Raw genomic sequence first — 27,612 nt, 5'->3', positions numbered from 1 at the left:
ATGAAGAAGAGACTCGTTGAGTTCGTGAACTGGGTGGACTTCAGCATCCATCAGAGAGAGCGCAGGAGTCATGAGAAGCCTGTGCCTGGGTATCATGTCCATAGGTGTGAGCTAAAGGAGTTCCACAAAGCCGCATATTTAGGTGACACGCGTACAGTGCAGGAGCTGCTGTCACATAAGAAAAATGTAGACAGCAGAGACAGGAAGAACAGGTAACAGAGGTGGTGCGGGGTGGGGCGGGCCTAGGAGGAGCTGCCAACTGTGGTTGTAAGACATGGATTTTAAATTGCCTTCCCATGTCAGAGATGTTCAAGTGTGAGACAATGAGCATGTTAGAATCATTGAAGTACAGTGTTCTCATCCTTGCAGCAGCAAAGTAGATACACTATCATTTTACTTAATTGAAATGTTGTCTTGGTAAAACAGTAAAGGTAACAATTATAATATTATCTAACAATTATTGAGCTGTTCAACTGCCAGACACTTTGCATAGCTTTTCATTTAAGCATCATGGCGGCGTCCTGTAAGATAACTACTACTTCATGCCCATTTTGTTGATGAGGAAATTGAGGCACAGTCAGGCTAAGTGAGAGCTAATAAGGGACAGAGTTAAAGTAGAAGTCAGACCCAAGGTGAGCTGAATCTCAACGGCATGCCCTTTCTATTGAAACAGGTAGTTCTTCCATTAATGTGGTGAGTAATAAGAGCTAATAAATATTGTTCTTTCCCCATAGAAAGAACGAAGATAAGAAGACTAAATGTTAGTTTTAAAGGGGTAGGAATAGCATGCTGTTGAATGTTTACAATTACACGAGTAACTGTACCTTTGAACTAGTACGCTCTAATTTCCTAAAAAGTCCTCTCATGTTCTCAGGACTGCACTACACTTAGCCTGCGCCAGCGGCCAGTCATCAGTGGTGGCTCTCCTTATCCAGTGGAAGTGTGACCTGGATGCTCGTGATGAGGAAAGCAAGACAGCTCTCATCAAGGTGTGTAGCAGCCAACCGTGTCCACGTGAGATGGATTCGATTTACTTACTTAGAATAAAAATGAATGTATCTGTTTTAAATATAACGAGCTGCTGGGACTTGAGGAATGTTAACTTGGAATGCCTAGTACTTACAGTCTGTTTCTTGGTGTGATACCAACAGGCTGTACAATGCCAGAAAGAAGTGTGTGTCACTATCCTGCTGAAACAGGGTGCTGACCCAAATCTTGCGGACAACTGTCAGAACACTGCTCTGCATTACGCCGTCTTGGCTGAAGATACATCAATTGCAGCAGAGCTGCTCCACTATAAGGCAAACATCGAGGCGATAAACCAGGTATAGCTCAGCTGACTATTTACAAGATATTTGAAATACAGGGATTTTTCTAGCTACAGGTGTTTTATTTATAGTAGAATGTATACTGAATACACCAGGCCCTGTTACCATGGAAACAACTCCAAAGCCAAGGCCAGGGGTTAGAGGTAGTGCCCACAGAAAGGGCAGAGCTCTGTCTCCCAGCCGCACTTGTACCCCAGAAGGAGCAACTTCCCATTAGGAAGTGCCTGGGAGTGGGTGGTAGGCTCAGAGCCTAGAGAAGATGAAGGCTTGCGGGGAGTGAAGTGATGGCAAGGGCTGGGTGCCTGCCTGGGGGTGGGTGGGAGGAGGAAGGAACCCAGTACCCAGCAAGGGGAGCTGGGTGACTGCACCTGGGCAGGGGAGGCAGCAAACCACAGGCCCTGAGCACCCCAGGATCCCAGGTTCTAGAATCTGGGCAAGTGAGGTCAGGTCATGTTTGACAGCCAGCAGGGGCATTCACCTGTGCTGGTGGCCACATGGCCCTCCACGTACACCTTCACCTTGGGTTCTTCCATGCTCAGCCGGGTGCAGCTCCCCTGCGGGGCTGTGGCCGTAGGTGGGGAGCAAGTGATGGCGCAGGTGGTCCTCCTGCTTTTCCTCCTGGCTCTCCCCTGAAGATTTGGATTGAATAAGCCTACTCAGGTCTGGACACAGGTATTTGGAAATACTTCCCTGAGATTCTGATACAACCCTTGGTTAAGGACTATTGAATGGATATATATAATACATGTAAATTCACAGATCTCAAAAAGAAGACGTCTCTGGAAGAGCGGGGGTTTGATAGATGCTGCTTCTTTCAGTGCTCTCGTTTCCAGCCATGTTAGCCTGACTTCTATCCGTCTCTTCCTGGCAATATTACTGGCAGTATCTATTGCCTTGAAGAGTAGCTCCTTTTCCCTTCTAACCACTGATCATTCAGTGGCTCTCAGACAGTCTTAGAAACTTGGTTGTGGTGAGTGATTCAGTAAGTAGAGTCAGACCCTTTAAAGATATTGCACCATTTGTTCCCATCCAGGTCATTAGGTCAACAGGGTTTTTCTGATTGCAGTAATAGGAAATCATGAGCCTTCTTTTGGTTAAAGCTGTGTGACAGACTCTTGCAATCTATCTGTTAGATTCACTGAGCCCTAACATAATCAAGATGACAGCTTTTTAAAATTAAAGTCTAGTTACAGTGTTGTGATAGTTTCTGGTGTACAGCAAAGTGGTTCTATTTTATATATATATATTCTTATTCAGTTATATATATATATTCTTATTCAGTTAAATATAAAATTCTTATTCAGTTATATATATTCTTATTCAATTATATATATATTCTTATTCAGCTATATATATTCTTTTTCTGTTATATGTATGTACATATATATATTCATATTCTTTTCCGTTATGGTGTATTACAGGATATTGAGTATAGTTCCCTGTAGTATATACAGTAGGACCTTGTTGTTCATCTATTTTATATATAGTAGTTTCTATCTGCTAGTCCAAAACTGCTAATTTATTCTTCTCCCACCCCTTTCCCCTTTGGTAACCACCAGTTTGTTTTCTATGTCTGTGAGTCTGTTTCTGCTTTGTAAATAAGTTCATTTGTATCATATTTTAGAGTCCACATATTAAGTGATAGCCTATGGGATTTGTCTTTCACTTTCTGACTTACCTCACTCAGTATGAGACTCTCTAGGTCCTTCGATGTTGCTGCAAGTGGCATTATTTCATTCTTTTTTATGGCTGAGTCGTATTCCATTGTATATAAGTGTACCATGCAAGATGGCAGTTTTAAACATCAAGACCCATGACATTAGTAACAAATTGGAATTGTTATAATAATTTAGTTTCAGCCGTCTTATGAACTGATGATCCATTTGATTAACAATCAGGGAGAATAAGATACAGGTAGATTGTAGTTTTAGCAGGCATTGGAAAAATTCTTGAAGTGGGTATTATGAGTCTTAATCACAATTTTTATTTCATGTTGGGGTCCAGTGTTTTCGTGTGTAAGACATATGATTCTACAGGAAGGCAAGGTTTTACATACAAATACTTGATTTACACCCAACTGTTTGGAAACACAGCAAACATAAAAACACAAGTGGGCTATAGACTAAACATGGCCCTGGGTATGTTCAGTTTGTCTCCACACATTGAGTCAACATTTAAAATTTAGGAGACTTGTGCAGAAATCTGCACTTCAGAACTTCTCCTCAAGAATCAAATCTGGTCCCCCTTGAGCCCAGGCTCCTGTACGGTCTGCCCTGCAGAGGTGGCCCCTTCTCGGTGGGGCGTGTGTTCTCCGGTGTGCTGTCCTCACCTGGGACCTTCACTTACTCGGGCCACCTATGTTGCCTCTGTAAGCATTTGAATTTACAATTCCTGTTGTATATTTTGATAAGTATTTCAATATTTTAAAGACAGCCTATATTAATTTATAGTCTACTTCATATTTTATAATAATCCCTTAAGAGTGGGATGGAAGTTTTCAAATTAGAATTTATAAGTTGGTTTAAGAAAAACCTTTTCTTTACATGCAAGTAGTCATATTCCCATTGGAATGTGTGCAAGCTTTATGAGATTAGTCGTAGTTGTAACTGGATAGGTTATGCATGTTGCAGACAGTATGGTATCTTTCTCCTCAGCGTGGCTCCTTAAAAATGTAGTTGATTCAGTAGCTAAATGGCTCTCTCTGGAGCAGTGTTTAGAGTGTCAGGAGTAGTAGTTGAGCAGTAAGGTAACTAGAGAATGCCTGACACACGCTGCGATAGAAGCGAAGGTTCTTGGAACCAGCAAATGTCTGAAGTGGGTTTCAGAGAATGACTTCACAGGGAAACTTTCCAGGAGGCCAAGGAGGAACCTTTTTAAGAGAAGGGGCACAGAGGGGCGAGGAGGAAGGGGCTACTTGTTATTTACTTTTTTATAGTATATGTTTTAAGTTCAGAGGCTTAAGTTTTTAAATTCAGTTTTGAAATGTATATGTAATTTTGTACATTATCAAATGTTTTTACTATTTTACAGTCTAACTTCACACCATTTTTAGTCGCCGTCAGGGAGAACAAAGAAGAGATGGTCAAATTTTTGATTGAGAACGGGGCAAATGTACATGCAGTCGACAAGATGCAAAGGTACAATAGTTTGTTCTCTCTCCCTCTTTTTTTTTTTGTTTAATCTTAATGTTGTTCTAGAGTAGTAACAGCCAATCAGAAAGATTAACTTAATAAGAAGAGGATTAACTTGGAATCAACACATCCTCAGTCAGGTAGAAAAGCAATTATTCTGCCTGGTGTCACGAAGAACGGTATGCAGCAGGATTCATCTTCCTTTATGGTAGTGACTGCTGTCATTTGCAACCTGATTTTTTTGGTCATGTGATCTTACCATAGTTCAGGGATTTCATTTTAGTTTTATTAGTATGGACTCTAATTTTAATTTACCTTATGAGACAGTGTTGAATTTCTTCATTTTATAATTTTTTTAACCTCTACTTGGTGTATATTTTTTTCTTAAAAGATGCATATTAAACAGAGAGGAGTTTGTTTTGCCTTTTGGATGCTTTAAATTACTTTCTTTGAAGGATAGTGATGTGTTTAGGTTATCACTAAGTGAGTATCACTAAGAGAGTAACTATGACCAGATACTGTGGGCTCATCAGTTTTTATCCTTTTTCATTTCTAGTACAGTTTGATGTTTTTATTTTCAATTGATAATGGTAGAAGGAAGAAAAATAGCTCGAATTATTCAATAAGCACTCCCTTTAAAGAAGACAGGTCATTGGTGGATGATAGAGAGGAAGGAGCTGGGCTTTAGAGTCAGACGAGGTTGAATTCCCAGCTCTCCTGCTGGTCAGGTGTGTTACCTGGGGGACATGATTTATCACCAACCAGTACGTTTCCTGTCACGTAAAGGAGGGTCGTCGTACATCCTTCAAGGGTGGTTGTGCCTAAGAAAGACCATGCGTAGACTGTTCAGGTTAGTGCCGGGCACATGCTTCTCAGCGTGGTTAACTGCAGCCGTGACTATTTTTGTTGCCATTTTTATTCATGTTACTGTTTTCAGCCTGCAAACAGCTTCTCCTTACCTGACCTCTAGCTGATTTTAAAGTATTATATTTCAGACTAGAGAAGAAATGGGGAATCCTTTATTTAAACCTTTACCTACTTCAGATAAGTGACCTCAGTATCCTTTCTTGTCCATCAGAGGACTTTAAGTTAGCAGCTTCTACTATGTGCTACCCTAGTAGGACAGGAGGCTTCTTTTTGTCCCTCCATTTTGGCCTTGGAGGGGATTTGCAAAGATGAGCACTTGAGCATGTAAATGGTCAGTTCTCCAGGGGTGGGCTAGATATTAACTTGGTAAACTAGACCAAATTAACTGCTTGAGTTACGCTAACTAAGTTCCTAAGGGTGAAGTTGTCTCTTTTATTTTAGATCAGCGCTCATGCTTGCTGTGTTTCATGACTCACCGGACACAGTCAAGCTGCTGCTTCAGAAGCACGTTAATGCCAGTTCTCGAGATTTACACGGAATGTCTGCTGAAAGATATGCTTGTCGTAATGGTTTTAAACAGTAAGTGTTTACATTAAAATGGCAGTTATCTGTAAATTGAGGTTGAAAATGACCTAACTGTTCCTTGTTACATGACAGGTGAGAGTTCCTAGTTGGGAGCAGGCACTTTGGGGATGGCAGTGAGACCCTCCCCATCACCAGCTGGAAACCAGCAAAAGGCCAGACTAGTGAGATGGAGCAGTGGGCACGGGGTTCTTTATCTCAGGGTTTGTAAGACCTTTATCCTTAGGGTCCTACTGGTCTCCATTTCATTCCAGTGTAACCCCTATGCTTGCGGTCCAAGTAATGTCACATATCTGATTTTTCTAACTAGTCATTTGGGTCTTGAAATGTTTAGCAGAGCAGAAAATCCTGTATTTTCCTTTGGGGGCTTTCTTCTATAATCTTCCTCTTGAATTTTTCGAGAACCTAAGGGATTCCCTAAGGCCACAGTGACAATCCTCTCCCAAAGGCATTGGGGCAGGGCGAGGGCATGCTAATCGTTCTCTTGTTTCCCTTGATTCTGTTGCTGCAGCGTTGGTACTAAAACTAGTTTTAACAGGATCTCCTTGGCAGCTGAGTCTGGGTCTGGATGTTGCTCTCTAAAGACCTTTAATAAAATTTTAAAAGAAGAAAAGGAAAAAGAAACTGGTCGTGCAGTCGGGTCATGACTGACCTCTGCTCCCGGGATGCCTGTGCTGATCCAGTTTCCGCGGTCTTCGTGGCGATCGACACGTAAACTTCGGCGTGACAGCTTGTTTAGTTCTCATACATATGCTTGTATGAGGTCATATATTTATAAATGAGTTTAGCTCCAAGTTATATAGTAGCTGAGGTGTCCTGAATTATAAACCACGAAGAACAGCTAATCACCATAATTTGTAACATTTTCTGAAAACTGCCACATCTAAATGTTACACCTATAAAAAAAAACACACATTGGGTTTTATTTGGGATTCTCAAATAGTTCCAGCATTAAAGTTCAAGAACAGATTATTCCATTCTTCCCCTATTTCTCTCAGCATCTGAGGAATACATTATCTGATTAAATCTTTGTAATAGTCTTATGAGTATTAATAACTAATTGCCTAACAAGACAGTAAGATCCCAGTTTTATAAAGGAAGACTTTGAGCTGAAGAGAAGCCCCTTTTCCAGGAACAAATAGTTGTTGGTTATAGAGCGGGGACTTCTGACTTCGAGACACTTTCCTTATGTCAGGCTCGCTCTAGTTAACTTACTGAGCTGTACTGCCCTCAGTTCATGACTACTCCACCTTCCTTTTTTTTCTTTTTTAATTATACATCCTAAATTTAAAAGTGTAGATTGTACAAGTTTGAAGTATATGGGACAGTTGAAGTTTTGATATTACCTCTGATATTGTCTGAAATAATCTAAGAATTTAATATACTTGGTAATTGTTTTTGATATTAGTATTCAAGTAGTAATATTTATTTATCCCATTTTTTAATACACAGCCTTTACCAGCTGATTGTCGACTACACGGATGGAAATATACCAACTACTCCCCCTCAAACTACCGACCTAGGACAGAGTTCTGGTAATAAGTTACTCTTGTTGGGCCTACCATAGATAAGGAAGTAAGATTGAGGAAATTTTGATAATGGAAGAGCAGTGAAAAAAGCCAGTGTGTAAATTTCATGTATGTTTTTATTTTTTTCATTAATTTTTTCTTAATGGTCTAGTATTCAGAATTATTTAAGAAGTTAATTGTAGGTAATTTAAAATGTGAGACAATATTGTCTGAAAACAAATTCATTTATTTAATCATGGCTCCTGAAATGCCATATTACATCTTTGTGTAAATAAGAAAAACAGGGTTTTCACTTTGTTGTACATTTCCTCTAACATTATAACAAGTTGGCCTTGTTACAGAACTGGATCTTTAATTTTTACAGCAAACGGATTACTTCCAGTAAATGAATGCTAGTTATTGCATAATGAGTAGTCTCACTAAAAAGTTATTGTCTTTAACACTGGGAGCTCAGGAATACCTTCCTGGTGCTGTAAACAAATGGCCAACAATTAGAACTGCACAGCTGGGCCAGTGTGTAGCATACTAATAAGAGATTGTTTTTTAAAGATACCTAGTGATAGTGCAGAAGTCAGGAAAGCAGTGTCTTGTTGAGAAGCACTGGTTACTTTTCACATCATTACACCAACAAGGTCTCTTTCTTACCGATTGCATTCCTCAGAAGTGCAAACAGAATGAGATATGTTGCCTTCATGAGAGTCAGATGTTTTCTTGTTTTTGGGGGATTCTTGTCATGAAACTATATTTTGTTGGAACAAGATTTTCTATTGCCATTAGTTAAAGGATTGTCATAATAAATACTCAAATAGCACAACTCAGGACTCAACAAATTGTAATAAAAGCACAGAAGTGCTTCATATGAAAAAAAGAAGACTATGTTGCCTAGATGTGACCCCTAGGGTGCTGTTCGGTCTGAACTGTATGAGGGCACCTTTAACTTGGTAGGCCTGGATCAAGCAAAGAACTTCTGTTTCAGGAAATACAAAGATGGAATAGACAGAGTTTTGGTCTTCAAGGTGCTCATAACACAACAGAGTTGTCCCTGGTTAATGTGTGTATTTTTTTTAAACAGGATTTTCAAAGAAAACATTCTTATCTGTTAATTCATCCACTTAACAGATGACTCTCAAGTGTCTTTTAGGTACTAATCGCCACTCTAACTTTACAGAATGCGAACAGGTCAAAAGCACAGTTCCTGGCCTCCGGGAGCTCGTTACTGTCATCACCATTTTTAAGATTTGCTTTACTTTATTCTCTGCTTACTGTGTCCCAGAGCCCACGAGGACTTTGTAACTGTCTTTATATATATTTTTATTGGTATTTAATACGTGCCAAATACTTTAAGTCCATGGTGAGGAAAGAAGTTTTTGAAAAGTGGGTAGGATGTCAGGTAAGCCATGCAGAGCGAGTAGAAGTTTGCCAGGGAAGGAGGCAGAAGGGCAGTGTTTGGTGGGCGGAACATCTTTGAAGATTACATTTGGCAGAAAGGACAGCAGTGCAGAGGCTAAGATGTGCCAGTGAACTTTGCAGGATCTATGAGTTTCGTTTTGTTGGTGCAGGAAGGATGCTGTAGGAATGGTTGGGAACGAGGTGACTACCTAGCTCAGGCACGCTTCTGAAAGCCTTTCTAGTACTATAGAAAGGAGGAGGTCTGCTGTAGACCTTGGGAAATGTGTCAGAATGCTTTTAGCCACAAATAATAATAGGAGCCCTAAGTAACAGTGGCTACAGCAACAGGAGTCAGGATTGGTTAGAAGGTTCGGTGATGTCGTCAGGATCCCAGACGCTGTCCCTCCTTCAGCTGTGAGGCTGCTGGTGTTTGATGTCGCCTTTCCTGGTCTGCTGATTGGCAGCAGCTCCAAGCGTCGTCTTCTCACCTGACAGTATCCGCAGGCGAGGAGGGCTGCTTCCCTCTGCATGTTTCCTGTTAACGAGGAAGAAAACAGACGCTTCCGGTAGACTTCCCCTGGCATCTTACTGGCTGGGCTACATCGCATGCTCATGCCTAAACCAGCCACGGGGGAAGGAGATGTAGTTACTGTGATGACCGCAGAATAATCATTTCTCTTTTTGCAGCTAGGAAGAGATTACCTTCTTCGCGTACTGGGGCAGAAAACATCAAAGAAAAGTTGCAATTGTCTGGCAAGGACGACAAAGAAGAAATGGTTGTCGAGTTGGGAACCAGCAATGGCAGCCGCATGGATCCACTGAAGAATGTTGAGCAGAAGAGTAAGAAGATTCGACGTGAGTCTTAGGGTTTCCTGGTTGTGACATAAGGCAGGGATGCACAAGCTTTTTCTACAAAGGGCCAGAGAGTCAATATTTTAGGCCATGTGGTGTCTGTCACATGTACTCATGTCTGCCATTGCAGTGTGAAGGCAGCCCTAGACCGTATGTGAACGAAAAGGGATGACCGTGCCCAGATAACACGAGGCTGACAAAGCTAAATGGCAGGGTGGGTTAGTCCCATGGGTGTCGTCCAGAAACACCACGCTGTGTGAGCGTGATGTTGTCAGTTTATGATGCTGATTGTAGTAATGATTATCATTCTTTTGTGAGTCTTGTAAAGTTTGGTTGGGATTTTGGTCCTTGTAAACAACAATTCACTTCAAGATACCAAACTTGGATAAACACCCTTTTTCTTTTTGGTAAATATAAAGGAGGGGTAGTGGCTTTTATGCATTAATTACCTACCAGGAGTATACTCAGTATTCACTCAAGTGTGTAGTCTCCAGGTGTGGTCCCAAAGGAAAGCTTGTTAACAGAACATTGGTCTTACACTTTAAATATTCTGTGTTTTTCTATTGCTGATATGAAGTCTATTTTACTTTTTTCCTTAATAGCGGATTTAATGGTTGAGGTTTCACCGAGGAATGAAGATATCTCTGTCATCAGGTAGGATTTTATGGATTTTTGAAAATTACATGTTGACTAAGGGAACACAGAGAAAAGAAACAAGGCTTGTTGAGTGTCCTACTCTGGGTTAGACACCGTGTTATGTACTTGACATTTGTTACCTCGTACAGTCACCACAACAGCTTTGCAGAGTAGCTGTGCTGATACAGCTTACTGTTAGTTAACTAAGCAAGTGTAGCTTAAGGAGGTTGACTGGTTGACCCATGATTCCATGGTTAGCAAGTAGTTGAGCTGTGACTTGACCATCAGGCAGCCTGGCTCCCAGATCTGCTTTCTTATCCCTCAGCATAGACTTTTGTGACTAGTTTGTTTAAAGAAATGAACTCACTCATTTTTGTTGTGTATTTTTGCTCCAAAGCGTTTCACCCAAAGATGATATTGATGATTCAAGGCCTCCATCGGATGATGACTTAGCTCTTACTCCCAAGGTAAAGTGTTCTCTTGTGAAATTCATTTTTCTGCTCTGAATTTAGTTTTGTGTAGTATTTACTCTTAAAATTTAGCAGTGCTCTGCCTATCATTGTTTTATGTTTGTGTTAGAAATTTGGTCAGAGTAAACCATTTTATAAAAATATGACAGGTTGATTTTTTTCTTTTTCTTTTCTTTTTTTTACTTTGGTAAATACTGAAGATAAGGCTGAAGCAAAATGGACTAGAACATATATAGTGACAGGAAAACTGTACTGTGAAAAGGTTTCCCACCATAGAGGAAGTGTGAAGCTTGGCCAAGGATAAGGGTTCTTTGACTTTTAATCCACACTGACGGCACTTGTATAATACTCGTGCTTCAGGGACATCTTCAGTGCACACAGCTACTTACTGTGATAATCATGGCCTCTTCCTGGGGCCTTTCAGTTCCAAAACTGCATAGCATGTGTCTGTTTTTTTCCCCTTGGACACTTTTTCTTTTGGTATCAGAGAGTTGTGAGGAAAGAGGTTATTGTTTTATTTGTTTGTTTGTTTGTTTTACTTTATTTCTATCTCTGGTTCTGCATTAAGACTAAAATAATAATTGAAATTATAGAAATTTAGAAATTAAAATTCTGTTTCTCAAAATCCATATTATAGATTCCTCTGTGTTTTCTAAATTATCCCATTAAGAGTATATTCAAAACTCCTCATCTAATTGAAGAATACATGTTTTCCCTGAAATAACAACCAGCTCTCAAAGTAGACTGTTAATAACAACCATATGATAAAACCTACTTCAGAATTCTTTTGTATTATAGTTTAAAAAAGTATGTCCAGTCCTCGTGTCCCATTCTAAAATTTCAAGTTTCAGATACTTTGTAGTATAGTGATTTACATATTCATTTTATAACCCCTGCATCAGTATACACCGCTAGAGATTAGGGAACGTAATTGTGCATTTCCTGGAGCACCTAGAATAAGGTCTTAAATGTAAGAAACATTTTAGTATTTTTTGAATGTGAGTGCATGAGGAGACATGGACTTCTGCACCACGCTGCAGGTTATATAACACACATACTCTATCATAATGAAATCTATTTGATTGTACAGGTAATATAGTACACGTACTACGTCATAATGAAATCTATTTGAATTCTAAAAATATGACTTAAATTTCTATTCCCTTTGTTTAGGTTGTAAAAGTTCAGTTGTTATGACAGGAAATCTGTCATAAATGCCAAGGAAATAGATAAGAAGCATATGATGAATAGGAATAAGTTACAGTCTGTTTTCCAGTATCTACCAATTGTGAGCTTAGAATTTGAGATGAAAACTTTTTAACCTTCTTTTTAGCCCCCTCTCATGTTCCATTCAATGTATCTTTTCAAGCTATATATTATCCTTAGAATCCTGATTACCTGTTCTTCCTCTAAGTGGAAAGTTGATGTGTTAGGAAGTTTCTAAAATCTATTTTTCTCTCTCTCTAGTAATAATTCACAGTGCTCAGGTAGTGAGAGATGACCGTGTTCAATTGAGCGACTTCTAGTGACAAAATTTAAGTCTTACTTATAGTAGTATTTACAAACAAACGGTTGTAGATTAGTACAAGTCAGTATTATTGGGGATATATTATGAACAAAGGCCTTTGTTTTATATATCATATATTTTGATATTTTTATAAAATTTGCTGAAGAATAATATATATACTTGCATATGTAATTTATATATTTTTATATATATAATAAAAAGGTTAAACAGAGGCTTTCATTCATAGTATATCCCTGACAATATTGATACATCACCGATCTATTATATATAAATGCTGAAATACATGTATATCTCCACATGCCTTGTTATACTTACATTTTCCTTTTTTTCTTGCCTTAAGTTTGTACTTGACTAGTCATGTTAAAACATAAATGGAGGGATGTTTTGACTTCACTTTCTCACTTTTACATCTGCCCAGCAAAATTTTTTCCTCATTTTATACCACACTTAATAAAGTCATTCTGTGCCACGTGTCATACCACTGCAGACTGCACGTCTGTTAATTTTCCAGACTCACCTAATGAAACTGGTGTATGTAGTGCAAAAACCAAGGCTTAGAAGTCATAGGGAATCGGCTTGGGTTCTGAAGTTACATTTTCTAAAAACTAAAGAAAATAATTCTTTGTCAGCCTGTGACCAGCTGTTTCTTTGTTATAAATGAATGTGTAAAACTCTTAATGAGACTCAGAGAGAAACAGGTTGTAGTAAAAAAAAAACAAACCCACAAAAAAAGGGTGTTTTTGTTTGTTTGTTTAACCACTTTGACCTTGAAAAGACAGTGCTTGTGACTTCAAAGTATTAATATATTTGGATTGTCAGTTAGAGCTGCAAAGAACATTTCAGGAGAAGCAAAAGCATGGGGAATAGTAATAAGTATGTGGGGTTAAAATACCAGCAGTTTGGGTTAGTGATGTTTTACTGAGGACAGCCCATTTCGGGTAGGGAAAATAGCGTGCACTGAGTACCTTTATGGCGACCGGACTTGAAGGCAGCTAAGTGCAGGGTAGTGGTGACCTATTCCAAGGTGACAGCCGTGGAAAGAGGTAAGAGCCTGAGCCCTTGGATCCCGGCAGCTCCTGCCTGGTGGCACAGCACTGTACTTGAAGTCAGCAGACGTGGCATCCTGGTTCTGACCCACTATGGGATCTTGGAAACACTTGTCTGACTTGTTTGAATGTCAGTGACCTCGTTCAAAAACATGGTACTGATACCTACCTCTCAGGTTATGTGTCGTGAACAAAACTGTGGTAACAAATGTGAAAACACATTGTCAACTGTAAAGGGTGCTATAGAAATATAAGACAGAATGATCACAGTGGCCACTAGGGACCTACTGAAATGTTGAGGACACTTTTCTAAAATCTGAAGGACAATAAAATGGGAACGTTAGAGCGGGCACGGGGACTTCTCATTTGGGGTACGTTAAGTGTCAGCAAACTAGTACCAGACATCTCCGATAGGTATGTAGTGCTTTGGTACTTGACGCCTTCTGGAGACTTTAGATGTTTTGACCTTAAATAAACTCCTGTTCCTGAACACCGACTAGCACCAGGCAGCTAGACACTGAATGTAGCAGTTGAGGGGTTAGGCTGTAGTAGCAGGAAAAGAAGAACAAGTAAACAGGAACCCTTTATCAGGGACAGTAAGTCCTTCACTTAAGGAACGTGGAGAGCGTTAGGGCAGACAACAGTGGGGGAGTTTGTAGTTAGGCCGGGGGTGGAGTAAGGGTGGAATTTAGGTAGTCAGAAAAGAGCTGAGTGTGACCAAAGCTGCCAGGTGACGGACAGGAAGGAGCCAGTCACACGAAGGTCCCGGGGAGGGATGTTCTGGACAGAGGGAAGAGCGGGTCCCATCTGCTCATCACGGTGCTCCAGCATCTTGGAGTGGCCAGGAAGCAGCAAGTGTGTAACCGTCCTTAGGATCACTTTTATTATTGTTGTGTGTAGAGAAGAGAATGTGCATCATAAGGGCCTGGCACATGCGGGTGGTCACTAAACAGTGTTCTTATTCTTCCCTTAGTAATGTAAAGCTTATGGTACCTTTTTGAAGAGCTGCATAGCTACATTTAAAATTTCTCTGCTGTTAATTTAAACATAAATGTTTTTCTTTCTACTTTGGTAATTTATTCAACTATTTTTCTTATGAATAAAAGTTTTATCAAATAATCGTTAGATTCTGCTAAGCCTTTGTTTCCTGAAATGTAGCAGTTTCCACAGTGTTGTGTTGATACTCAACATGACACACTCCAAGGCTTCTTTTCATGCCAAGTATGTTATTTTAATATTAAGAGCAATATCTGTCCTAAGAAACATTTTAACTTTACAGCACGTATACGTATTAAAGAATATGTTTAAATATGTATATTTTAAATTTTATTTTTTATTGAAGTGTAGTCAGTTTATAATTTTAGTTTCAAGTGTACTGCAAAGCAATTCAGTTATACATATAAAAATGTGTATTTTTTAAAATGTCCTCTTCTTTTGTCGAGGAATGCAGAATGGAATTAGGTATTTTGAAGTTAATTCTTTGTTGAAATCTGCACATAAGTCAGTATTTTGTCTATGAAAATATTTGCTCTGGCTTTCCATGCTCAGTTTACAGAGTCAGAAGCCAACTGAAGATAAAAGATAGACTTGATCTAGAGAGTCTATATGAAATTTTCTCTTTAAATGTTTGGGTTTCCAGGATATGCTTATTTTGTTTTTAAGTCTAATTGCTTTTAAAGTAGGAAATTTAAAAATAATAATAAGGTAGGAAACACAGGTATTTTCTTAGAAAGGGATAAGGGAATCTTTATGCAACTCATTATTAATATTAATTTTAACAGAGTACCTCCGAGATTCAACTATGGAGCCATGTTGGTCATTTATCTGGAGCTGCAGGTCTAGGAGAAAAAAATACATTAAATGGACAAATAGAAAGTAAGCACTGTATTTTATAAAAAAAGTCATTTGACAGAATGTTGATTTAAAACATGGATTTGGATCTATTCTCTCAGCCAAAGAAAATCACCTGTTGAACGTATAGTGAGAAACAAGAGGAAGAAAGGAAGTAAATTGTATATCTTATCAGGTGTCAGCAACAGATTAAACTAGAATGCTGTTTAAGGAGCTCAGTTGTTAGCTTTCTTTCAAGATGCTCTGTGACCTGAGGACAGTCAGGAAATCAGGAGGAGGGAAGGAGGGAGCGAAGAATGAGAGAGGTAGAGAGGAGGGGAGAAAATGAAGGAAAAGGAGGGGGGGTCCCTGGCAGGAGGTGGTAATGAATGTAGGATAGTTCTTTAGAAGAAGGAAGAGGAGTGTTTGAAATGAGGTGGGTATGAAGTGAGCTGCTTCCAGCACCAAAGCTTGTCCGGGAACCTCAGCAGAATGTTCCACTCCCCCGACCCCCGATCATTAGGAAGGCGGTGAGGACTGCGGTACCTGATCACGCAGAGCTGGGTGTGCCTGCCGTGGGTGAGCACAGGCGTGTGTGGTCAGCTGTCAATGTCTGGACCTTCGTGTCATGCAGCGTGCTGCTGCCTTATAGGATGGTGTCTCATAGGCCAACAGAAGAGAGTGGGAAAGAGGAAGAGGGCAGGGTGCGTTCCGGGGAGTTCAGGGGCGCTGGAGCCTGGTAAAGAGTCCACTGGAAAGTCTGCAACTCCTGATGCAGCTTTCGGGGAAGTGTTACAGTGAGACGCGTGCGGCTGGATTTCAGAAGGATCAGTTAAGTCCGAGTGCTGCAGAAGCAGACTCGGTATAGACCGGAGTTGCTCACATTTCACTCAGTCACCTGGGGACCCAGTGAAAAGTGCACATTCTGAGCAGTGGGTCTGCGTTTCTAACAAGCTCTCAGGTGATGCCCTTGTTGCTGGTCTTCAGATCACGCTCAGAGGGTAGACTTGTGTTTAGGGGAATCTGGGAAAAGAGCCACTGGGGATTTAAAGACACAACAGCATCAAGGAAAAGCATGATTTTGTGTTTCTTTCTGAGCACGTTCATAGCCAGAGCAAGGCAAAGTGTTGAAGTAGAAACTAGAGATGTAAGCTACTGCTGCTAAGCAGAGAGGGAAAAGAAATGGTGGGCATCATCCATCCAAAGAATAGAGAAGGGGAAGTATAAAGACCGCAGATCTAGAGGTACCTTTGAAGAGGAAAGTGAAAGGAAGGAAGGAGGGAAAAATGGCCACAGGTAGGTGATTTTGGAATTGAGGGGAAACTTGAGAGAACTCCTTTTCGATGGCGTCAGTATCTTTGCACTGAAGCCAGGTTAGATCACTGCCACTCCAGAGAATACTGGAATCAGGAGGGGGCCTAGAATTGGGGTAAACCACAGCCACTCCTCCTATCAGGCTTCAAAGACACATGTTGTATTGGTATTTGTTATTCAAGTGAGATTAATTTGAATATGAAGCATTGGCTGTGTTGTTGTTGTTTTTAATGATACCTAATGTTTTGATAAGATATTTGTTTCACAATAATCCTTTTAAACATTAGCCTGAGTTATGAAACCAATTTTGGAAATAAAAGAAATTAATAGGATTCATTCCATAAATGCTAAAGTTGTTATTTTCAGTGAATACTACACAGGTTTTGAAATATAAAAGACTTTTAATGTCTAATAATTCTGTGGCAATGAAATTTTTTTGATCACCAGATTTCAATATTGAAAACTCAGTATACATTCTTTCTTGCATGAGTGGATCAAGAAACTTGGACGGCTAGAGGATCCAAGAAATGTAGGCACACCGGTAGCCCATGTGGGTATGGAAAAAAATGAATTTTATGAACGATTATTCTACAAGTGTGTATCCAAGCCGATCAATTCATAACACTTTCTCTGATGAGAAGTGAATTGCACATTCAAATGAACTGCCATCACAGCTGTGGACTTCCTAAATCACAGGACGAATTGAAGAGCGTGGTAAATACTTGTAGTCTAATAGTGTCAGTCGCATGAAAGCTGTGCTGTTGCGTTTTACTGTCAGCTTTCACATTTGTCTTCTTGGAGCCGTGACTTGTTCCTCTGATTAAAGATCGCTTTTCTCCTCCTCAGGCAGCATGTTCACACTGGTACATGTGCACGTTTCTAGTTTATAGAGTCATTTGAAACATAATCGTACTTTTGAGTTCTTACCTGCATGTTTTGTTAAACCTATATTCCTGCTCTTTATTCAGTATCTATAATGGATTCCTATTTCTGCCTTGTTGCTGTCCTAACTGCCCCTGAAAATTAAAACACCGAAACCTAACGTGTTCATTTCCAAAGCAAGCATGAGGATTGCGCTCAGTACTAACTGCATGACTGGATAGTTGGCTTTCATATTTACTTATAATTGATTATGTGTCCCTTTTGGCTTTTAGATGCTACTGAAAAATATCCTCATCTGAAGGTAAAAACTTTTATACTTTTATCTTGAATTTTTTTTTAATGCGGGTACTGGGAATTTAGCCTAGGACCTCATGCACTGCTAAACAGGCACACTGCCACTGAGCTAGACCCTCCCCCCTTGAATTACTACTACAAATTGTATCAAATGTACATTATTAATCGATTTGTTTCAAAAACCATTCAGCCTGCAGTTGGAGTGAAAGATTCTGTTCCTAAAAAAACAGGAGCAAAGAAGAATTTACAAAGATTCAAATCAGGTAAATTTTGCAATACAAATTTAACTCTGAAATGAAGTACAGTCTTCTTCTTCCTAACTCCTTTTACTTTTTCAAATTTAATTGAAAGATGACATAAGTAAGGCAGATGTTACGATCGGTATCCATGTTTGAAAAATATATATAAGCATAAGAAATAGGTTTTTAAAATGTCAGCTTTGACTCGGATGTTTCTATTGATGTTGGGAGACACTAAAGTGCTCAGTTTGGAGTCCCTATACTTGTCGGGGATTCTGAGAGATTGATTATTAGGTTCTAAGATTTTTCCAGTTTTAAAATGCTTAATTGAATTCTGACCTTTACGTAGGGTAAAGCTTCACTTGCTAACATGTCAGTCATATTTCACTTTAATGATTTCATCGAGTGCTATCACATTGCTGATATTTATTTATTTCTGTACTTATTTATTAATGGAGGTCCTAGGGATTGAACCCAGAACCTTGTACATGCTAAGCATGTGCTCTACCACTGAGCTATTTCCCTAGCCCAAAGATCTTAAGCCAACTGGATGTTTTGATTAAGAGTGTGTGTGTGTGGTGTCTTTGATTATTAAAAATGATGGAAGTTATTAGTCCTACCTTAGTATTTGGTAGACATGATCTTTTCAAAAATAATCCTAAAAGTTTTGGGGTTTAGGATATTTTTTATACTATGAAAAATTATTGAGAATTCTGAAGAAGTTTTAAGTGGGTTGTATCTATTGATGTTTAGTATATTAGAAAATGAAACTGAAAGATTTAAAAAACAAGCACAGAGAAACATTGCATTAGCCATTAGAGCTATAATGTTATCACATGTCATGTATCTGGAAACCTCCACTGCACACTTAACGGAGAATGAGAATGAAAATAGCGTTCAGTATTATTGTGAAATTAGTTTTGACCTCCTGGACTTCCTAGATGGAGGGAACTTGGGGCTTCAGGGCTTCTCGGATGGCACGTGAGAACTGCTGTTTTAAACAGGGTTCATGGATGTGAAACCAGTGATATAATCAGAGCTGTAGTAATAAGTCATACAATATTTTTTTCTGCTCCTGATAGTTTTATCTTTTCTTTCCTTACCTGTAGAATTAATGTCGTATTTACAAAAGATTCTCAGTTATCTCCTATAGTAGTGACTACAAGCTATAAACTCAAAGTTTTTCTAATAAATACTGTTTATACAAAGATACTTTTAAGAGTTTGTCCTCTGCAGCAGAGGAGCAAAGAGGATAGACATGTAAAGAAATAGTTTAGAGTTCAGCTGGTGAAGACACACTAGAAAAATCTGTGAAGTACCAAGGTAACTCCAAGGAAAGAGATCCCTGTGTCTCTGCAGAAAGAGAGCTGCAATCAAGGAGGACTTCACAGAGCAGGCTGAGTCTTCAAAGAGGAAAAGGCACTTGTCAGAACAATAGAGGGAAACGTTCAGATAAAGGAAAGATAAATGCATAAAAAGTAACAGTAATTTTGGAAAGCATGAATAACATTGCTCTTGAAGCTTGGTATGTTGTTAAAAAGGTACTGTTAGGAGGTAGAGAAGGTGATTTTGTATATTTCTACTGTATTTTTAAATTTTGTTTTATTTCTTTGTTTTGTTCATGTCTGGTGAATCAATTTGTGAGTGAAACTTTGAGATGTTTGTATGCCTTTAATCTGGTAACATCTAGTATTTCCCAAATAGTTTGTTGAAATTTTAAATAATTAGAAGTATTTCTTAAAGAAGTAAATATCCAGCTAAAGATTAAGCTTAATTTAAACTGTCAATTGATGAAATGTGTTTTATGTTTTTATAAAGATGATGCCTTTTATCTAGCTGTTCTAAGTAGTGAATTTTAACTAAGCATATTCATTTTTCAGCAGACCTAGACTTAGAAAGCACATCTGAGGAAGAACAAGAAAGACTTGATGGAAGTGAAAATAACCACTCACAGGTATGTAAAAATGTAAATTTAAATTTCTTGTTTAATACTGTTTTTTGTGCTTTGATAACACAGTTCAAAAGAAATTGCCTTTCAAACTAGACTTTTAGAGTCAATAAATAATTATTTAATATCTAGTTTTTAATAGCATTTTATCTAGTCCCAAAACTTAAAGTATTGTTAGGATCTGTAATAATTTATAGTTAAATTTTATCCTTGGAATTGAGGCAAAAAACCTTCCTGAATATTGTTTTCCTGTAGTAAACAAAATTATAAAAGGTAGAGTGGAAAAACAGAAAATCCTCCTTTGTTGTAGAAACGTTTACTTCAAAATCATTTAGAAACACTACTGATAAAGTTAGCCTTTTGACAGAAATCAGTTCTTTCGAGAAGTGTCTGTGTTTTTGCTCTCATAAAAAGATGGATATCGATCACCTCTGTACACTGAGCATATTTGATAACAATGTTGGAGACACTGTGAAATAGCATTATTTATTTGTAGGTCAAAGAGCAGATGAATTCTCTGGATGGCCTCGATGACTTACCTCGGTCCCCGGGGACAGCTTCCGAGGATTGCGAGTCGCTTTCCCCTAATTATAAGAACACCCTGAGGCTAATCGAGCGACTTGGCCCGGAGAGTAAAGGTAGGACCCCCGTGTGACTACACAGCCTTTCTAAGTGTCTCGCGGCAACGTGTGCACACCTAGTGCCGCCCAGGGAGCGCGGCTCCGTTACAGTCCGCTGCGTCTCAGGAACCTGCTCTGTGTTAAAGCAGAAGCAGACGTGTTGTGCGCTGCCAGCCAGGGGCTGTGGCCGTTCCCTCTCCCTGTGCTTTCTGTTGACTCTGCTGCTCCTACGCCTTCACCCAAGGTCAGGCTATCACTACTTCCCTCCTAGAACGCTGAAATCACCTCAGGACTTTCTTCTCCGCCGTTCCACCTCCTGGGACCTTGGTCTACACCGCAACCATGATTACTAGACAGTTTTTAAAATTCAGGTCTTTGTTACCTCCTTGCCTAAAATCCAGCTCCTGCCACTCGTAGCTCCTGCCACTCGTAGCTCCATGGTTAAAGGCCACCGTCCTCTGGCTTCGTCTTGTTTCCTTTTATTACCCTTCTTTCCACGTGAATTTTAGAATCAGCTTGTCAATGCTAAAAAAAAAAGTCTGCTAGTGTCCTGGAAATGAGATGTAGATTATGTTGAATCTGTAGATTAATTTGGGGAGAATTGACTTCTTAACAAAATGAAATTTTTAATCCCGAACAAAGTTTATTTCTCCATTTATATAGGTCTTCCTTGATTTTCTCAGCAATATTTTAGAGTTTTTAGTGTCTGGGTGTTTCCATCTTTTATGAGTTTACCTGTATTTCTTATTTTTCAGAGAGATTATAAGTAGTATATTTTTATTTATTTGTTTTAAAATAATATATTTTAAATTTTAGTTTCTGATGATAGAAATACAGTTGATATCTGTATAGTGACTCTCTGCCCTCCAACCTGGCTGAACCCATTTGTTAGTTCTAGTAGTGTTTTTATGGATTCTCTCCGATTTTCTAAATAACCAGAGGTGGTCCAGCTTTTTCTTCTTTAAACTACTGTGTTACTAAGGATAGTTCACATTTAAGACTTGCAGCCAATAAATACATTCTCTGTCACAGCTAATCAGCTCTGTCACCGTTGCAACAAGAGTAGCCATAGACAATACACAAGTTAATGGACGTGGCTGTATTTCAGTAAAAGTTTATTTACCAAAGCAAGCAACCCAGCCCACAGGTTGGAGTTAGCTGACTCGCACCATGTAGTCATATTCCCCGCTGATTAGCAGATAGTTTTACCTCTTCATTTCCCATCCAGATGCCTTTTGGTTCTTTATTTTGCCTGATTGCACTGGCTCCAGTACAGTGCTGATTAGAAGGAGTAAGAGAAGCCACTCCTGTCCGGTTCCTCACCTTCTGGGAAAAGCATTCCGTTTTTCACCGTTGCGTATGGTGCCAGCTGTCGGCTTAGCACGGGTCTTTGTCATAGTGAAGACGTTCCCTTGGTTCCCAGTTTGCTGGAAGTTTTTATCAGGAATAGATGTTGAGGTTTGGCAAGTGCCTCTTTTTATCCACTGACACGATCATATGGTTTGTTTTTTAGTTTGTTAATATGATGAATAACATTGATTTTTACGTGTTAAAACAGCCCTGCATTCCTGGGATACACCCGACTTGGTCACGATGAATTATCCTGTATTGTTGGATTTAATTCGCTAATGTTTTGTTCAGAAATTTTACCTCCATTTTCACGACATTAGTTTTCTTTCTTGTAATATCTTTGGTTTTGGATTCAGGGTAATGTGAGTTTCATAGAATGAGGACATATTTCTTTCTCTTCATTTTTTGAGGAGAATTTGTGTAGAATTGGTATTAAATTTTCCTAAAATATTTGGAAGAATTCACCAGTGTAACCATTATGACTGGAATTTTCTTTGACGTAAGGTCTTTAAATAGGACTTTTGTTTTGGTTTTTAAGATGTAGGGCTTTTTAGCTTATTTGTTCTTTCTTAAGTGAGCTTTTGTAATTCCTCTCTTTCAAGGAATTTTACCCACTTCATCTGAATTGTCAAATTTATTTGCATAATGTTCATAATATTACTTTGTGATTCTTTCAACATCTGCAGAGCTTAGAAGAATGTCTTCCACGTTATAGATGCTCAATATCCATTTGTTCAATGTATGGATGAATGAATGTGAAAATGCACAGTCCTTTATACACAAAAATTATTCATATATTTTGTTTCTATTTTTGTTTTCTTCCTAATGCAGATTCTGATAGGTTATTGAAAATTCAGGATCCAGTTGATTCATTCCGATCAATAGAACTTAAAGAATCTTACTGCACACAACTTAGAGGAAAACTTAAAGAAATGGAAAAGAATGTGAACTGGCTACACACAGAGCTGCTGAAAACAAGAGAAGCAAAATCACAGTTAAAACTTCAAAATATGGAGTGGGAACGAGAGCTCCGCCACATGAGGTACTGAATTTCTTGGTTTTAAAGAAATATTTGAACTCTTTATATTTACTTTAATACTGTAGGTATGTAGGAGAAGTCATAATTGCTAACTTCCCTTTTGGGATTTTACAGGGGAGAAAATTTCATTAATATTGTGGAATGTGAGACTCTTGGGAATAACACAGCAATATATATATATATATCTCCTCATTCTATATTTCTTTAAAAAAATTCTTTGATCTTTATCTCTCAAGTGTTCTCCAGAAAGTTTATATTACTTTACATTCTCACTTGCAGAATTATGAAATGATCATTTTTCTCAAGGCAGAAACTTTCAAAAAATTTATGCTGTTTGATTGTTAACATATGAATGGGTGGACTGAAGAGTAAAGTGGAAAGTGATTACTGGTTAGTTTATTCAGCATCGCTCTCATACAGAGATAAGATTAGTTCAAAGGTCTATGCTGAAAGCGTGGATTACTCTTTATTTTTTAATTACTTACTATGGATCCTGCCTTGTACCATAAGGGATTTAAAAATGATTTACTAAATAAATAATATTCAACAAGGTAAGTTCAAAGTGTTGCGAAAGAAGAAACAAAGTGTAGGGCATCAGGGAGTAGAGTCCCCAGCCTCGCCTTGGATTATGCTAATTAGCGGGTCTGTGTTCTGGAAAAGGCACCTGTGGTTGTTATCTTCCCCTGGAGATCATGTAGGAGTCCCTGTAATACTTCAGGAAGTTGAAATTTTATCTCTCATGAACTTATAATCTTGTTTCTAAATAGCAAATTCTCTTTTAACTAGTAACTAATTTCTCTGTCCCAATGAAGAAGTAACTTATGACTATGTGGGGGAAAAGAGGGTAATTTTCAATTCAAACCTTAGTGAATAATTGCAAAATTTCTTTCCTACACTATTGACCAGAGTTACTCTTGATTGAAACTCAGTAGCATTGTCTTTTCATTGCTACTTTTCAAACGTGTGTGTGTGTGTGTGTGTGTGTGTGTGTGTGTGTGTGTGTGTGTGTGTGTATCTTTATGAAGAGATTGAAGTGAGGAATTTAAAATGTGAGACTTAGAAATGAAAAAAAATTGAGAACATAGAAATTCCATTAGGGTAATAAATCAGCATGTGAAAAACCAGATCATAAAATGAACTTTTTATTTTCTAACAAAATAAATTTTAAGGTAAGCATATTTCACTGCAGATTCACATTAGAACAAGAAACAAAGAAGAAGAAAAATGCTTATACATTATATGAAAAACCTGAGGATGATTTAAAAAGAAAAGAGAAACAAGACAATGAGCAAGTTTTCCTGAAGCAACAGATTGAAAGCACTGCCCGAGCACTAGAATGCAAACCGAAGGGCGTAAGGAATAAACCAAATCAGGTAAATTAATCTTAACGTGAAAGTTTCATATCTCTAACACTGTTTCATCAATATTATTTATAATATTCTTCTGAATGAATCTATATTTTCATTTAAAACAAATAAAAGTTATCTCATCCTAGATATGAACTATGACATTTAGAGCTTAATTTACTAATTTCTTGGTGTTCTTGGCATCTAACAGATGCTCTGTGTCTTTTCTGAATGAAGGAATGGAAGTTAAATTGAGCTTAATCATTAACATAAGGTTTGACAGTTTTGGTCCGTTCAACAAAATAACAAGTCTAATTCAAATCCATGTGTTAATTTTGGCTTTTTGAAGTTAAAATCCAGGTTAAATCGCCTTGAGACTATGATGGAACTGGTTAAATGCCTTATAAAGAAATTTTCTTTCACTGGGATTTCAAAATTTGTAGATACTGACAGGCATATGCAGAATAGATGAGCCAGATTATACTGTATAGCACAGGGAAATATATGCAAGATCTTGTGGTAGCTCACAACAAAAAACTGTCACAATGAATATATATATGTTCATGTACAACTGAAAACTTGTGCTCTACACTGGAATTTGACACAACATTGTTAAATGACTATAACTCAATTTCAAAAGTGTTAAAAAAGTTTTTCTTTCATGATACTACATCCCTTGTGTTTTTGCTCTGTGATAAATTTAGCTGTCATGTATATTAGAATTTGAGTTATTTATATGCATTAAAGGTCCCTGTGCTTAAAAAGGCTACTTCTTTTTAACAGGTTTAAAAAAATTTTTAAAGATTCCCCTCCTAAGCTTTTTTTGACTTTTTTTCATGGTATAAAACCCAAAACCTAATGTAATATGTCTCCAGGTTTTAGAAGAGCGAAATGACGCTGAGAGACAACGTTCTCGACTGCAGAATGCCAGAGTAATACAAGATGACATCCTGGCCCATCATCTTTCCCAACAAAAGGAGGCAGAAAAGGCTAATAAGGAAATGAATGCTGAGGTATTTTCTTTAGTCATCTTCAAACGTGTGTGTATGAATTTGTATACTTACATAGTTTAAAAACCAATACTGTAGGTACAGAAAGTATAGAGGGTTTTAAAAGCCTATATATGTAAATATATTTTCTGGAGGTTTCATTTCCGGTCCATTGGATAAAGCAATATTTTGAATTCAAGTCCACTTGCCGGCAACAGTGACGTAGTGACATTCACAATGGCCTCATCCAAGGAGAGGCTGTTAATATTGCCCATAGGAATCGATGAACTTTCCATTATCTCAAAACTGTTGCTCCTAACGGCAGGCATTCTAGTTTCTGGCAGTGATCTCACTCCTTTGATAGACGAATGGAGAGGTAAGTTTATCATTTCCACTGATGGTAAGGAGGGAAAAGCGCAGCCAGTTCAGAAACCGTAGTTTGGGTTTCATTCTCCTACGTGTGATGAAAAGGAACGCTCTGCTCCATGTGGTATCCGATTTCAGTACAAGGAGATTTCGAGTATAGTGATAGATATGCCGTACTCTGTACTGAGTGATAATTTATTGATCAGTATTTTATTTTTAATAAAGCGGTTCACTGTATTTCCCTGCTATTTCACATCCATTACTGTTATAAACACCATGAAGAAGAAATCAAAATTATTGCAGAAGCAAATAGTCTCCTGATTTTCTACGAAGAGCTCTGTAAATTTGACCTTGTTGACCTTTAGTGTGTTCACCATTAGGGAAGTAGAAGGCTTCTGTTGTGTTTATGTATTTATCCTAGAGAAGTAGCTTTGGTTTGGTGTAAGTGTCAGAGAGTCAGAAGCCCTGGGGGAAACCCTGCAGCTTGCTTGTGTTTTCAACCCTTTATTCCAGAATTGTCACAGTTAAATGAGTTAACTGATGTTTGTAGATGTGCTTAGAACAGTGCTTAGATTTATCATTTATCCGTAGATGTAATTCTTATAACTCGCTCTAAAAATGATAGAAAGGGAGAATATTTATGGAATATTCTCAGGAAAGAAATTTTTAGGAAATCTAACCTGTCCCAATTTATACAGAGCTAAGGCTCTTACTTTGGGGGTAGCTGTAAAGGTAAGATGTCAGATATAATTTTTAAGTGTAGTCAGATTTATTCATTTTTTTTAAGCCTTTTGGGTTTGTTGTATTTCAGAGAAAGAAAGGCCTTTCCGATTCTGAGCTTCTTAAACATCCTTTTGTGGTTTCTTTTTTACTTTCATGGATTCACTGTCTTTCATTAAATTTTTGAACTTTGGGGATTTCTGGTTGTTTAAAGTTTGAGATTTGTATCCACCTTAAGTTTTTCCAGTTGGATACCCAGTTACTGCAAACTTTTTGTTGTATAAACTTAGAGATTAGTCTTTCACTTCAAAGGAAACTATGATATGTCAGTTTATTGCGTACAGTTCAAAGAGTAAGAGATGAGGGGTTTCACTTACAGGACACGATGGATTTTAAGCTGTCTGACCCAAAAGATAGCAGCGAGGTGCTTCCTCAGCAAGTTCCTGAAGCTGAACGTCAATTCCGTGGCCCAGAAATTGAGCTCCATCCCAGGAAAGATGCTCTTAGACCAACGACGTTGTTATTAGAATGCGTGCATAGAGACCGAGGCCAAGCCCAGCGTTCAAACAAGGAAACTGAACCCTTGTCTCAGAGCAAACAAGGGGAATTCAGCAAATACATTGGAAAGCAGATGTTCTTGAAGGAGACAATATGTAAACTACAAAGTGAAAACACGTTGCTTCGACAGCAACTGGAAGTTGCTCAAAATGAAGGCAGAAGCGAAGAGACAATACTTAATGCCCCACAGCTGTTTCTGGATCACATGGGAAAACTTGAAGCCATGAGCAGACGAGTTCTGATGCTGGAGGAAGGAAACAAGGAGTTAATCGATGAATGCAGATGTTTAAAGCACAGACTGTGTCAGTATGAAACAGACAGAGCAGAAATGGAAGTAAGTACCCAGAAAGGGAACCAATTTTCAGACTTCCTCAAAGAAAATTCAAAGTAGTATCTGATGAAAGCTGAACGTTGAAACTAGTTGAATATGAGAAATGTGCGGTCTATAAATATATACACTGTAAAGCAGCCTAAAGGCATTTCTTGTATCCAGCAAACAAAAATTAGACCTGAGAGGTGCTTTACTTTGAGTAAAGATGCCGTGTCACCTGAAATTCTAAGAGATTATGCTATAAGTTGTTGACAGATACAGGCAGGTCTTAGTAATTTATACTGCCCAAATCATTTTAATCTTTCTGTCACCACATTTTAGTATCATGAAGCAGATAAATGAAATGCTCAGAACTAAAATGAGTATTTTGAAATTAAGATTCAGTTGTGTGAACAAATGAGTAAACAACAACAACAAAAAAAAAAAAA

At 38.3% G+C, this 27,612-nt stretch overlaps 2 protein-coding genes across 4 annotated transcripts in view; both read left to right on the top strand.

The window, feature by feature from the left end:
• LOC135319013 (ankyrin repeat domain-containing protein 7-like) lies at nucleotides 1-5,909 on the top strand. Its single transcript, XM_064478084.1, has 5 exons — nucleotides 1-212; nucleotides 875-989; nucleotides 1,152-1,325; nucleotides 4,359-4,465; nucleotides 5,768-5,909. Exons 1-5 carry the CDS (start codon nucleotides 1-3, stop codon nucleotides 5,907-5,909), a joined length of 750 nt encoding a protein of 249 aa, XP_064334154.1.
• The window catches only part of LOC116151592 (ankyrin repeat domain-containing protein 26-like), a 43,607-nt gene continuing 16,689 nt past the window's right edge, over nucleotides 695-27,612 (top strand). Inside the window, exons 1-13 of one of the 3 annotated variants that reach the window (XM_064490564.1) lie at nucleotides 695-989; nucleotides 1,152-1,325; nucleotides 4,359-4,465; nucleotides 5,768-6,619; nucleotides 7,361-7,443; nucleotides 9,514-9,681; nucleotides 10,281-10,332; nucleotides 10,712-10,781; nucleotides 15,140-15,233; nucleotides 22,667-22,877; nucleotides 24,064-24,247; nucleotides 25,096-25,233; nucleotides 26,675-27,187. In XM_064490564.1, coding sequence (XP_064346634.1) covers nucleotides 6,552-6,619; nucleotides 7,361-7,443; nucleotides 9,514-9,681; nucleotides 10,281-10,332; nucleotides 10,712-10,781; nucleotides 15,140-15,233; nucleotides 22,667-22,877; nucleotides 24,064-24,247; nucleotides 25,096-25,233; nucleotides 26,675-27,187 — 1,581 coding nt within the window. In that variant the 5' untranslated portion in view covers nucleotides 695-989; nucleotides 1,152-1,325; nucleotides 4,359-4,465; nucleotides 5,768-6,551. Of the gene's footprint in view, nucleotides 990-1,151; nucleotides 1,326-4,358; nucleotides 4,466-5,767; nucleotides 6,620-7,360; nucleotides 7,444-9,513; nucleotides 9,682-10,280; nucleotides 10,333-10,711; nucleotides 10,782-15,139; nucleotides 15,234-17,018; nucleotides 17,217-17,656; nucleotides 17,686-17,868; nucleotides 17,942-19,797; nucleotides 19,872-20,361; nucleotides 20,504-22,666; nucleotides 22,878-24,063; nucleotides 24,248-25,095; nucleotides 25,234-26,674; nucleotides 27,188-27,612 lie in introns of those variants that run through there. The other 2 variants (XM_064490568.1, XM_064490567.1) reach the window with 2 other exon arrangements.

The sequence above is a fragment of the Camelus dromedarius genome, chromosome 2, assembly GCF_036321535.1.
Source record: "Camelus dromedarius isolate mCamDro1 chromosome 2, mCamDro1.pat, whole genome shotgun sequence".
Classification (NCBI taxonomy): Eukaryota; Metazoa; Chordata; class Mammalia; order Artiodactyla; family Camelidae; genus Camelus; species Camelus dromedarius.
This window is presented reverse-complemented; position numbering and strand designations above follow the sequence as displayed.

Coding starts and splice junctions, on each gene's coding strand:
- LOC135319013 (XM_064478084.1), top strand. CDS start 1: ATGAAGAAGAGACTCGTTGAGTTCGTGAACTGGGTGGACTTCAGCATC. Junction 990..1,151: donor GCAAGACAGCTCTCATCAAG/GTGTGTAGCAGC, acceptor TGATACCAACAG/GCTGTACAATGCCAGAAAGA. Junction 4,466..5,767: donor GCAGTCGACAAGATGCAAAG/GTACAATAGTTT, acceptor CTTTTATTTTAG/ATCAGCGCTCATGCTTGCTG.